Source organism: Gossypium hirsutum, chromosome A03 (genome assembly GCF_007990345.1).
Source record: "Gossypium hirsutum isolate 1008001.06 chromosome A03, Gossypium_hirsutum_v2.1, whole genome shotgun sequence".
Taxonomy (NCBI): domain Eukaryota; kingdom Viridiplantae; phylum Streptophyta; class Magnoliopsida; order Malvales; family Malvaceae; genus Gossypium; species Gossypium hirsutum.
In genome coordinates, this window is record NC_053426.1 from 109,364,216 (window position 1) to 109,376,602 (window position 12,387).

The window sequence follows — 12,387 nt, forward strand, 5'->3', positions numbered from 1 at the left end:
CAAAATTCAAATTTTCAATAGAAAGAAATTACAAGTATCCAAATTTAAATTCGTTTGCAGATATAAATCATTCGTTAAAATATTATTTCCAGGTGGTGTCATGTAGATCCGTACAGTACTTGTTTTTTGCAGTTGATTAGAACCGTTAGATCTTCCAGGTTCTCGACCGTTGCAAACATGTAGACCCACTCAGCAAAAACTTCAACGGTTCAGATTTAATCATAATGCCCCACATCAACGGTCAAGATGCAAACCACGACCGTGCTTTGTAGTCGTTACTAAAAAGCACAAAAAATCTAAGTAGTAAAGAAGCCAAAGCCAATCAGTCAAGGCCAAAGCAAAAGCAATAAAAGCATAAAAGCAAACCCTCTTACTACAGCAAATGACAACCGTTTGATTTCCCAGAGATCCGTGATAGAAACTATCCAACGGTTATTATTGAATCCTGATATCTATATAACCCCCCCCCCCCCCGAGGTCCTTTCCCCTTCCTCGTACGTACTCTAAGGCAAAAAAGAAGAAAATTAAAAATCTCCATTATTTTAAATCCTTCTTTGCATTTCTTTTAACGGCAATGGCTCTCTCTCGTTTTGTTTACTTAATCACGGTGGCATTGCTTTTTTGCTCCGTTATAGCACAATCTCCGACGCCGTCCCCTGTTTCTTCGCAGAAGAAATCTCCGACACCGGTCTCTTCACCTCCTACAATATCTGCTCCGTCTCCGTCGGAGGTTCCGTCAGCGACTACACCGTCTCCAGCAACTGTTGAGTCACCTCCATCTCCTTCTGCTCTGTCACCGAATGCTAGTCCCACTTCAATTTCTGAACCTCCTGCCGGAGCTCCGGGACCAGCGGAGAATAGTGCCGTTAGGTTTGGTGCTGCTGGATCTCTTGCGGTTGGAGTGTTGATGGTCGCTATGGTACTGTAGGCATATCCAGATCTTCCTTCTCTCGATGATAGTATAAATAAAATTTAGCTTATGTATTCTCCTTAGATTTATTTTGAAATTTTGTTCTTTATATAAAGGTAAATTTTATACAATTACCTATATTACTGCCTATGAATTATGTATTATGCTTGCGATTTCAATTACTGTATTCGTATATAATATAATAGTATTTATATTTGTGAATTAATCCTCTTATTCTATATTTAGATCTTAAGATTTTGGTATTCTTAAATGTGATCTGATTTTTTAAAAATGGCAACACTAACACTGTCCCCATCGACGGTGCCAACTCGTCATCTCCACGAACAGTTATCGGAGCGTGGGATAGGCGCTATTGTTCTCGATCAAAATGGAGGTAAAAAAAAGTCCGATGAAAAAAGTAATCAGTAGCATTTTAATATTAATTAATTTACTTACCGAAGACCATTAGCAAGTATGCTTAGTTGCGCAACAACATTGTGAGTTCTCTTTGAAATGCTCCAATATCATTTAGTCACCTTAATTTGCCATTTATTGATTTTTAATATTTTTAATAATATTTGAATATTTTTATAATTGTCTTTTAACATTTTTTATATATTTTTAAAGATTTCTAACGTGGTGGTCTAGATCAAGTCAAGTGCATCTTTTAGAAGGTTAAATTTTGTTATTAGTTATTGTACTATACTTTTATTTGGTTATTTTTAGTTTTTGTATTTTTAAAGTTTTAAAATTTTAATCCTTGTCAAATAATAATTTTTAAATTCATTAAATAAAGTTATATTATTTCCAAAATTTGATCCGCCAAATATATTATTATATGTGTGATGTCATGTCATGTTAGCTTACTATTACTAGATATTACTCACTAAAAATTTAGTTAATGGATTAAAAATTGTCATTTGCGTTAAACTGCAATTTTAAGATTGAAAAGTATAGGGACTTAAAATAATCTGACGACAACTGGATGAATAGTATATGATTAGTAATTAAAATTAACCAAACATTAAACAGGAATAAAATTTCAAAATTTAAAATGCATAAAGACTAAAATTAGATAATTCGAAAAATACAAGGACTCAATTTGATCAAATAAAAACACATAAACTAAATCCAAAACTTTCACAAACTATATGGACTAATAGAAGAAGTTAACTTTTTTTAGAATTGTAATGATTCCACTAAATTGAGTGCATTTGACGTCGTCGTCTCGTTGACAACACTCCTCTTTTTTCTTTTTTAAACTTAAAATATAATAATGTTATTTTGTTGGTGTAAAGGCTAGCAAATGAGGAAGTGGGGAGGGAACATGCATTGTTTCTTCGCTTTGAATTTTGATGTTTCCATATATCATTTCATCACATGTTTTGAACACCTTCTCAATTATTTAATTTCCACCAAAATTCCTAGAGTTTTCTAATAAATTTTAAATTCCAACATTATAAATAATAAATAATATTAATAAAATATATTTCATTTAAGGGATTAATCTAATAAAAGAGTAAATTACACTCAATATCACTAAATTATTAATAAATTTACGTTTTAATTATTCAACTTAAAAAATTACAAAATAGTTACATAATTATTTGAAAGTTTTTATTTAAATAATTGGGCTGTTAAGATTTTTTTTTTAAAAATTCGGCTAGCGAGCTCCAAGTAACAAGTGGTATAATAGATCAGTACTCATCAACAAGTAGAATAATATACTTTAGATCCAAGTAAATCTGATAATCAATGTTAGAAATCAAAGAAGAAAACGGTTTAAATTTTGGTTCGCTGATTCATGATGTTCAAAGTTGCTTCATCAAAAAACAGTTGAAGGGGAAGAAGAGTTTTCGATTAGTGAAGACAATGCGAACAAATATGGTCATATAACAACGATTTTAACATTTAAATGAAAACTTTTGAATAGTTTAATAATCATTTTGTAATTTTTAAAAGTTGAGTGACTAAATCATAATTTAGTAAATAGACGAAGCTTAACGTCCACGTATAAAACCAAATCAAAGCCTCCACGCCTCAATGAAAATTGGATTTTCTCAGTCTTTTCCTTTGAAAATCTTCAAAAATCATGTTTTCGAAGCTTCGTCTCAAATGTTACCCCCAACTTTTCCTCGTCTTCTATATAAACCTCTGGTTTTTCATCATATCATCATTGCATTTGGTCAACACTCAAACTTCTTCAACTTTTCCAACATAATTCAATCTCTTTTTTCTCAATTTTCTATAATCATTAGTTTAATATTCCAATTAAGATGATTCATTCCACCATTCGTCGCTTTTTCTTAATGATTTTCTTGGTTTCTACAATGACACAATCCCTGCTGCATCAGCGCCACCTTCGTCAACCTCACCGTCGTCAACTTCTCCGGCACCAACCTTTTAGCCTGCTCCTTTGTTGTCGCCGCTTACCAACGAGAAGCCAGGTCCTGCTCTGTCGCGGATCACGACGACTCCAAGAGCAGCTGTCGTCCAACGGCGCCGTTTTGGATAGAGATTTTGGATCAGGATCCATTGTTATTGGTCTAATGACTGCCGGTTTGATGATGGTAATGTAAGGATTTTGAGTTTAAAAAAAAAAAATGAAAAGGGTACATGTTAAAGTACACATATAATAGCTAGAAATTTTATATTATTTATTTCTGTAAAAAAATATTTTTCTGTTATTTAATTGTGAAATAATATTTTATAGAATACTATATTTGAAATTTTCTATAATATCTAAGAAGATAAAACTTGCTTAAACGAACTTGAGCTAAAATCTTTTGTTTTAATATGTAGTCCACATTTATTTGGTCCGATTATTACAACATAAGTGCTGCTCTTAATTGATCGGCTTTGAATGTTTCTAAACTTGGCATCATGGTTTGCGATTGCTTGTGGCTGAAGTCTCAATTTTAATGCTTGCCCTTCTGTTGGGCATGACAGGGTGCTAATAAAACGACTTTATCCTGTGCATCTGTCTCTTAGGGATTTTGTTCCTTCATGTTTACAAATAATGGGGTGTAGGCGGTAAGTTTTATTTGAATTAGTGTTTTCTTTTCCCGTTAATTAATTTGTGATGATATTAATGAAGTTTATTGTTTATTAAAATACGTTACTAAACACTTTAAAAATTGAAACGAAATTCAAAAAAGGGGACAGCAAAATTGTAATTGTCAAAGTTTTGTATCCCAATGTTGTAACTTGGAACATTAAACTTGACCCCATATCACGTAAAAGTGGGAATTCTTCAACGAGGAGATAATGTTGTTTATTTTTTACCCTAGTTTGACTAAAGAATTATTGAAGAATTTTTTTTTTGAAATAAGAATTATTTCTAAAAAGAAATATAGATTAATTTTACTATATTGTTCTCAATGATGAAAAATTTCGAATAATTTTTGTTAGAGTTGTGTGACCTAAATTGTCAAGATAAGAGAATCTGTGGGGGCGGAGGTTGAGGGTCAAATATTTGGATAATTAAGGTAGCAATTCTGAGGTATCATTTTGTATTTATGAATACTAAATTTCCAGGGACAATCTTTAAACCCAGTAAGCAAGTGAGATGTGAAGACAATCCCGTTATTAATTATTACTATATGAAGTCAAATGTTGACACGCTTCAAATTATTCAGCTCGGCTTGAGACTTTTGGATGCTTAGAGTAATTTGTCGGACTTTGATTCTCCCTTTTGTTATGTTTGGGAATTTAATTTCCAAAATTTCAATATTAATTGAGGCCACTATGCTAGAGCTTCGATCAAGCTGCTCAAACGTCAACAGTTAGATTTTAAGAAAAATAAAGAGAAGGGGATTGATTTTAAAGATTTTGCAAAGAAGCTTTGGGATTATGGCTTGGTTTTCAATTGCTATGGTCTAAAAAGTATTACTTGGATTACTTTTCACGGCACTTATAACTTCGAATTCATGCTAAAGATTACTATTCAAAGTTTATTGCCTTGGGATCTTCACTCATTCGTGCATCAATTGGCTTATTTCTTTGGCTACAACATTTTCAACCTTAAACACACCTTCAAGTTATTGGGGCTGTTAAGCGGTTTAGAGAAAATAGCTCAAACATTAAACATGGCTCATATTGTCGGATCAAGTCATCAAGCGGGGTCAGACAATCTACTCACGCATCAATGTTTTATAAAGCTCAAGGGTAAGAATGTTTTAAAATCTAAATGGAATGAGACGAATCAAATGTTGCTGGCTCTCCTAGCATTATACGGATTAGTTCAAACCATAGGATGAAATATTTTACTCTCTTTTAAGTCTCTTTTGATTAGTGACATAAAAGCAATGTTATTGAAGATATTACATTAATATGTTTCCAAAACTACAATCTCCTAATGATTGATGATTTTTTTTAGATGTGTTGAGTTTTTTCCCTTATGACTTGTTTGGAATTTGAAGCTTCATTATGATGGGTTTAAGGTATTTGCTTGGATATTCAAAACATGAAAATGATGCATTACATACATAATCATAAATTGGCAGAGTACATATCAGTGGTGTTTAGGTGCTTTCCATGGTGCTGATGTTGTTTGATTTTACAAGAATTGAACCCTCCAAACATGGATTTTTATATAGTTAAGGTATTTTTGTTTAAGATATTATTAGGGGATATTATATTTTAAGAATATCTAAATATGTTATATATCTTTCTGTATATTTAGGTATATATTGTATATTATATATTATACTTAGTTATTGTTATAATGTCTATCAAGAAAATAATCCCTATTCTGGTCAATCCTCCATATTTGATTTACATTTAATAACAACCCTTTCAAGGTTTCCAATTTGAGCAATAAGACAGTGATGAAACTTTTAAAAGCAGCTGAAAGTGCAGAGGAAACAGGGGATAATCTTTGTTTGAAACAGCTGAATGTTATGTTTGCAGGAGTAGAACTACTTTATGGTCATGTCTTCCTCTTCCCCACTCTTTAGAGCATCCTTCGCTATGCTTTGGAAAGCTTCTTCCACATTAACTCCTTCCTTGGAAGATGTCTCGAGGCACACCATGCTGGGGCCTTTTTCTCAGACACCTAGAGAGTCAAAACAAAGTGGATAATTGTATCTTTTAGGAAGAAAGAGAATACCAAGTGACACTGTAAAGGAAGAATTGAAAAATACATACCACTCTACTGTTTCCGCCATCAACATCGATAATGTTCCCCAAAACAACAAAGGGGAAATTCTCAAGATCCGAAGGGCTTGCTTGCAAGGTTTCTCAAATTGTCATTTCTCTTCCGAATAAATCCCAGAGAGTTAGTAGATGGTTTTCATCACTACTCAGAAGTTCAGAATATATACCTGAATAAGGAATTCTTCTCTCCAGTTGTTAAGGTTGTCAAAAGTTGACATCATATACAAGAACAGAACAATCAGCACCACGATAGCAAGCGACGCCTAGGCTCTGGAATCTTTACTGGCCAGCTGTGTCCCAGATCTGGGGGAAAATATTGATGAATTTTAAGCTAAGTGGTCACTCATAACACAAAAAGGCTAAAAGAAACTTTGATAGTTTTAGAATGCAAGGCTACCATCTGCTAGAAAATACTAGATACTGATCTCTAAGGTTGTCTAATGCTAAATCACAGAAGTCTAGTCAACAAGTGGTGCAACATAATTCCGTAGTCAAATAACCACAACTCCTCGTCAATTGGTCAATGATATAACGAAAGAAAAAAGCAGCCATGGAGTTTTTCAACGAATAAAAGCGAAAAAGTTAGCATTGGCAGTTCTGAGTTAAATATCATAGAGAAATCCTGGTTAAGCACTAGTTCACCAAAGCTAGAGCTTGGTTCATCAACGAAGGAGTAGGCACTAGTCAATAGCACACCATAGTCGTTCATTGTAGATTAAGATCCCACAAAAAAACAAATACAGCAACTAAAACAATCTCATCGAAATGTTAAAAAAGTAGAGATGAGTGTGAAATCTAAGCCTCAAATTGCACTTGCTTTGTCAAAAAATCAGCTCCAATCGTTGCCTTGTACTGATTGCTAAACTTCTTATTTACATATCTAAAAGGCAAACAAAACCATAACTAATAGTAACACTAATTCAAATTAATTTATAATAAAAAAACACTTCATTTCTCTGCTTTCCTCAATAATTAGTAAAAAACGACTGCTGCAGGATACTGATTCGTCAGAAGTATCCTAATTGAGGAGGGATTAAATGAAATTGTAAAAACATAAATCTTATTTGATGTAGGATTAAATGAAAAACTAAAAACATAAATCCTATTTGACGTGAGATTAAATGAAAAATTAAAAAGATAAATCCTAATTGAGGTGGGATTAAATAAAAAAACTACAAAGATAAATTCTAATTGAGGTGGGATTAAATGAAAAGCTAAAAAGATAAAATCTTAATTGAGGTGGGTTGTGGGGCTTATATATAATCTTAACTCAATTGAGTGAAATTACACATATTCAATAAACAAGCTTAAAAACACTTCTTAAAGTCCACACAAAACAATTTAAGTCGGCACTCAGTAGAGTAACGAAATACTACAAAATTGAGAAAGAAGAGAGTATTGTGACCAACTATGTTGATTTTTGGCAATAAGTCCATCGTTATGAGACATGTTTTTGCTGAAGATTTGGACAGTGAAATTTTGATGATTAAGCCAGCAATTTTGAGGTATCCTTTATAGATACTAAATTTTCGAGGACGGTATTTAAATCTAGTAAGCAAGTGATTCATGAAGGCAATCTGGTTATCAATTATCAGTATATGAAGTCGAATGTTGACGTGCTTCAAATTATTCAGCTCGGCTTGTGTCTTTCAGATGCTTGGGGTAATTTATCGGACTTTTATTCTTCCTTTTCTTACGTTTGGGAATTTAATTTCAAAGATTTCGATATCAATCGAGACTGCTATGCTAGCGATTTGATCGAGCTGCTCAAATGCCAAGGGATAGATTTTGAGAAGAATAAAGAGAAAGGGATTGATTCTAAAAATTTTGCAAAGAAGTTTTGGGATTACGGTTTGGTTTCAACTGCTATGGTCTGAAAAGTATTACCTGGATTACTTTTCACGACACTTATGATTTCGAATTCATGCTAAAGATTCTTACTCAAAGCCCACTGCCTTTGCATCTTGACTCGTTTGTGCATCAATTGGCTTATTTCTTCAGCTACAGCATTTTTGACCTCAAACGCACCTTTAAGTTCTTGGGGCTACTAGGTGGTTTAGAGAAAATAGCTCAAACATTAAACATGGCTCGTATTACCAGATCAAGTCATCAAGCTGGGTTGGACAGTCTACGCACGCTTCGATGTTTTATGAGGCTCAAGAGTGAAAATGTTTTTGAATCTACGTGGAACGAGACGAATCAAATATTGTTACCTCCCCTTGTAACGTCCCTTAACCCTATACCGTCACCGGAACAGGGTTACGAGACATTACCAGTCAGTACAGTCCAATTTCGGTCATTAATTAAAATAAATATTCACACACATCCTAGTTTTAAGATGTCGTCCCTTTAATGGGCCCTCGCAGTCCAATATGAACAGGAAATTCAATTCGGGACTAATTTAGAATCACTACGAATTTTTAGTAAATTTCAAAATTCATACTACATACTGTTGCCAACCATAATTTACTCATTTCATCAATACTTTTACAACCTAAATGACTCTCATTAAACATCCTGGGTACATGCCATTATCAATACTCAACATACTTTACCTTAATGAATTCGGGATCGTCTTGGGATGCTGATTCAATGTACTATCTTTACTTAACCTGCGCACGGAAACAAACCGTACGCTGAGTATGGTATACTCAGTGGTATTTCTATAATCCGAACAATTAATAATATAACAAATACTTAAGATCATAATAACAATTACAATTGTTCAATTATTTATTCATAGATAAATTTCAACTACTTACCATATAAATTTTATACAAAGCATATAATAAACACAATAACATAATTTGTTCAATTCTTAACTAAATCCATTATTGTTTACTCCATTCTTTCACTTACTACTCGGTATAGCTTTCCTTAATTTACTCACAATTCAATATCATTAAACTATATTCAACTATACACTTATCAATCATATTCCATTTTAATTCATTCCAATAACTGTCAATTTCATTTATATCATATCAACTTACTATTTCTGATAGCTTTCAGTATATACATACGATTCATATATCTCAAATCACATTTCAATTCATCAAGTGGCATCATATATCATCAATTCGAACTCCAATCATTTCATGAACCTTTGGTTCATATTTTCAATTTCATATCTAAATTTTCAATTCTCAATTCAATTTCTCGTTTCATTTCAATAGCTTGATCAATCAAATTTATTCGATTTATCTTTCACTTATTTACCCCTATTAACAAACCCGGACTTTGACGGATACACGGATTCCAACCCAAACACACCAGTACGGCACATTGTGCCTAAAACGGTACATAGTACCTAATCAGTATACGACACATAAAGTGCCTAAAACGACACACGACGTGCCTGAAATGCGACACATAAAGTGCCTAATCGGTAAAGCCGCCAAATCCCGTACACTTTTAAATCCTATGGCATGCCAATTATATCCGACTTAGCCCGACTAGTTAATAGGGTATTTTAATTCTCAATTCACTTTGTTTTCCAATTCAAGATCACTTTTCAATTATAATTTCACATTCAAATCAATTTACAATTTAATTATACATACACATTCACCATTCAGTTCAATTCTCATTTGACTCAAATATCAATACTTACCTTATAACTCACTTATTAAATATAGAATTTATATAAAACATATAATAAAAAGGTAATTTGAATTATAGTAATACAAACCGTAATTTTTGACTCGCGTTGACTTTGTCTTGTCCTTTCTTAGCCGAGATTTCCGGTACCACATTGACTACGAAATTAATACAATTCATAATCATTAATACATTACTAATTCATATCTTGAGTTACAGAATTCTAAATTAAGATCCGCTAATTTTTCCTGAAACTAGACTCACAAATCTTCTTACAATAAAATTTTCAGAATTTTTGGTTTAGCCATTAAGTACAGTTTATTCTTTAAATTCACCCCTATTCTGCTGTCTGACAGTTTCGTCCCTTTTTCACTAAAAATTAATTATCTCACAGTACAAAACTCAGATAATATTCCCGTTGATTTCTCCTAAAAATAGACTCATTAGGGATTCTAAACATATAACGTTAAGCCTCTAATTAGTTTTCTTCAATTTTTGGTGATTTTCCAAAGTTAGAAGAGGGGAACCCGAATTCATTCTGACCTTGTCTCACAAAATTCATTATATCTCATAATTTACAATTCAATTGCTGATATCGTTTCTTCTATAAGAAACTATACTCAATAATATTTAATTCTATATTTTATTCATCCTCTAATTCAATTTATACAATTTTTGGTGATTTTTCAAACTTAGACTACTGCTGCTGTCCAAAATAGTCTTAGTATAAAATGTTGATTTACTTTAATTTCAATTTAATTCTAACTAAATTCACTTACTTTTCTATCTTAATTCATACTTTATTTCTACTCAATTTTTAACCAAACTTAGACATAATTATCTATTTTTCATCATAAAACCATAATTTCGAAATTCTTTCAATTTAGTCCTTAAAGCATAAAACTTATGAATCACTTTACAATTCAATCCTTGTATCAATTTTAACTTGAATTTCTATCAATTTAGCCCTTAATTCATCATTTTATTTAACATGGACAATATCTAGAAATCTAATAACTATCAAAATATCAACTTAATTTCATCAAAACTTTGTTCTAAAACTTCTAAAACATCAAAATTAAGTAAAAAGGGCTTGATTGACTTACCTATTAAAGCTTAAAGCTTCAAACCTTCAATTTTCCCTTTTCTCCCCTTCTTTCTTTCTTTTTCTCCCATCCTCTCTGTTTCGTTTCATTCTGCTTCTATTTCCTTTCATTTGCTTCTTTAGTTTATATATATAATATAATATAATATAATATAATTAAATCATAAAGTATCTTTATTATATAATAATATAATAATATAATAATATACTAAACATAAAAAAAAATTTAGATTTTTTTCTCGATAAACCGCCTCAATTTATACTTTTTGTATAATTGCCCTTTTAGTCCTTTTTATTTTCTTTTAATCTATAATTTAACTTTCACACTTTATTCAATTTGGTCATTTTACTTAATTACTTTAATTAAATTAAATTCACTTAATTAAACTCTAATTAACCACTCATTTTACTTCGTAAATATTTTTAATAAATATTTACGAATCCATTTTTCAGAAACGGAGACCCGAAAATACACTTTTTCGGTAACGGTAAAATTCGGGTCATTACACCCCTAGCATTATACGGGCTAGTTCAAACCATAGGATAAACATTCTACTCTCTTTAGTCTCTTTTGTTTAGAGACATAAAAGCAATGTTATCCAAAATATTATTATACTGAATGAATTACATATTAGTAGTTAATAAGAAAATGATACATTACATAAATAATCAAATGCAAATATGGCTACTTCTCCGTTAGAGAATTTTCTTAATAATATGTTATATAGAAATATTACATGAATTTTTCAAGACATATTACTGTTTAAAATTATGAAATAACATAAAATGTAGTTTGTACTTTCATTTGTTCCAACTAGTGTTTGTTCATTCAGCCATTGTATAGTTGAAGGGTTTTTTTTCTCATTATTCAAAGGTTAAACTTTACTATTGTTAGAGTTGTGTGACTCAAATTCCTGTTAAAAGAAAGTGGCAAGATAGGAAAACAACAGTTGGCAAATTTTTAAACCTATAAATAGACGTAGTCGTCTCTCCTCTTGTATCATTTGTATCCAACAGTTTGTTAATTTTTCTTCTTCCCGTGGTTTTTTTCCCGAAAGGGTTTCCACATTAAATCTGTATGTTCTATTTTTTTTCTTTGCGATTCATTGTCATTATCGATGTTCAATTTTCACAACTTGTTTAATTCATTCAATCAATTAGTGAGATTCAAAAATTCCATCTCAAAAGTTGAGATAGGGTTAGGGGTCGAAATTAAATCGTAATTTTTACAATAGTAAAAAAATGCAATTTTTCACCATTTTAATTTCCTATATTTTTATAGTTTTTAAAGGATTAAATCAAAATTATTTATCATTTTAATGGGGCCAAAATGTAATTTTACTTTTACCAATTTAGAATTTTAAAAGACCTAAATGAAAATTTTTCTATTTTAGGGGGTCGGATCCCTAGCCCCCGAGCTTTGCCCTTGGATGGATACAAACATGATGCTGTCCATCGATAAAAAAAAAATATGGAGCAATACAGAATTTGGTATTTAATTTTGATATATTTTCTTAATGTAATATCTTTGTTATTTTGATTTAATTTGATATTTGTATTATTTGATAAAAGTTATATATTTTGGTATCTAAAAATAATCGTGTTAATTTTTTAG

General features: G+C 31.4%; 1 protein-coding gene and 1 pseudogene across 1 annotated transcript; one reads left to right on the plus strand and one right to left on the minus strand.

The window, feature by feature from the left end:
* The first annotated feature begins 310 nt into the window (after positions 1–310).
* Positions 311–1,132, plus strand: LOC107908939 (classical arabinogalactan protein 1). Its single transcript, XM_016836251.2, has one exon. It carries the CDS (start codon positions 575–577, stop codon positions 926–928), a length of 354 nt encoding a protein of 117 aa, XP_016691740.2. The 5' UTR covers positions 311–574; the 3' UTR covers positions 929–1,132.
* A 4,523-nt stretch (positions 1,133–5,655) lies between these two features.
* LOC121218426 (ras-related protein Rab7-like) lies at positions 5,656–6,776 on the minus strand (annotated as a pseudogene).
* Positions 6,777–12,387: the final 5,611 nt, after the last annotated feature.

What these genes read in the sequence shown, in the direction of transcription:
- LOC107908939 (XM_016836251.2), top strand. Translation starts at nt 575, where the DNA reads ATGGCTCTCTCTCGTTTTGTTTACTTAATCACGGTGGCATTGCTTTTT.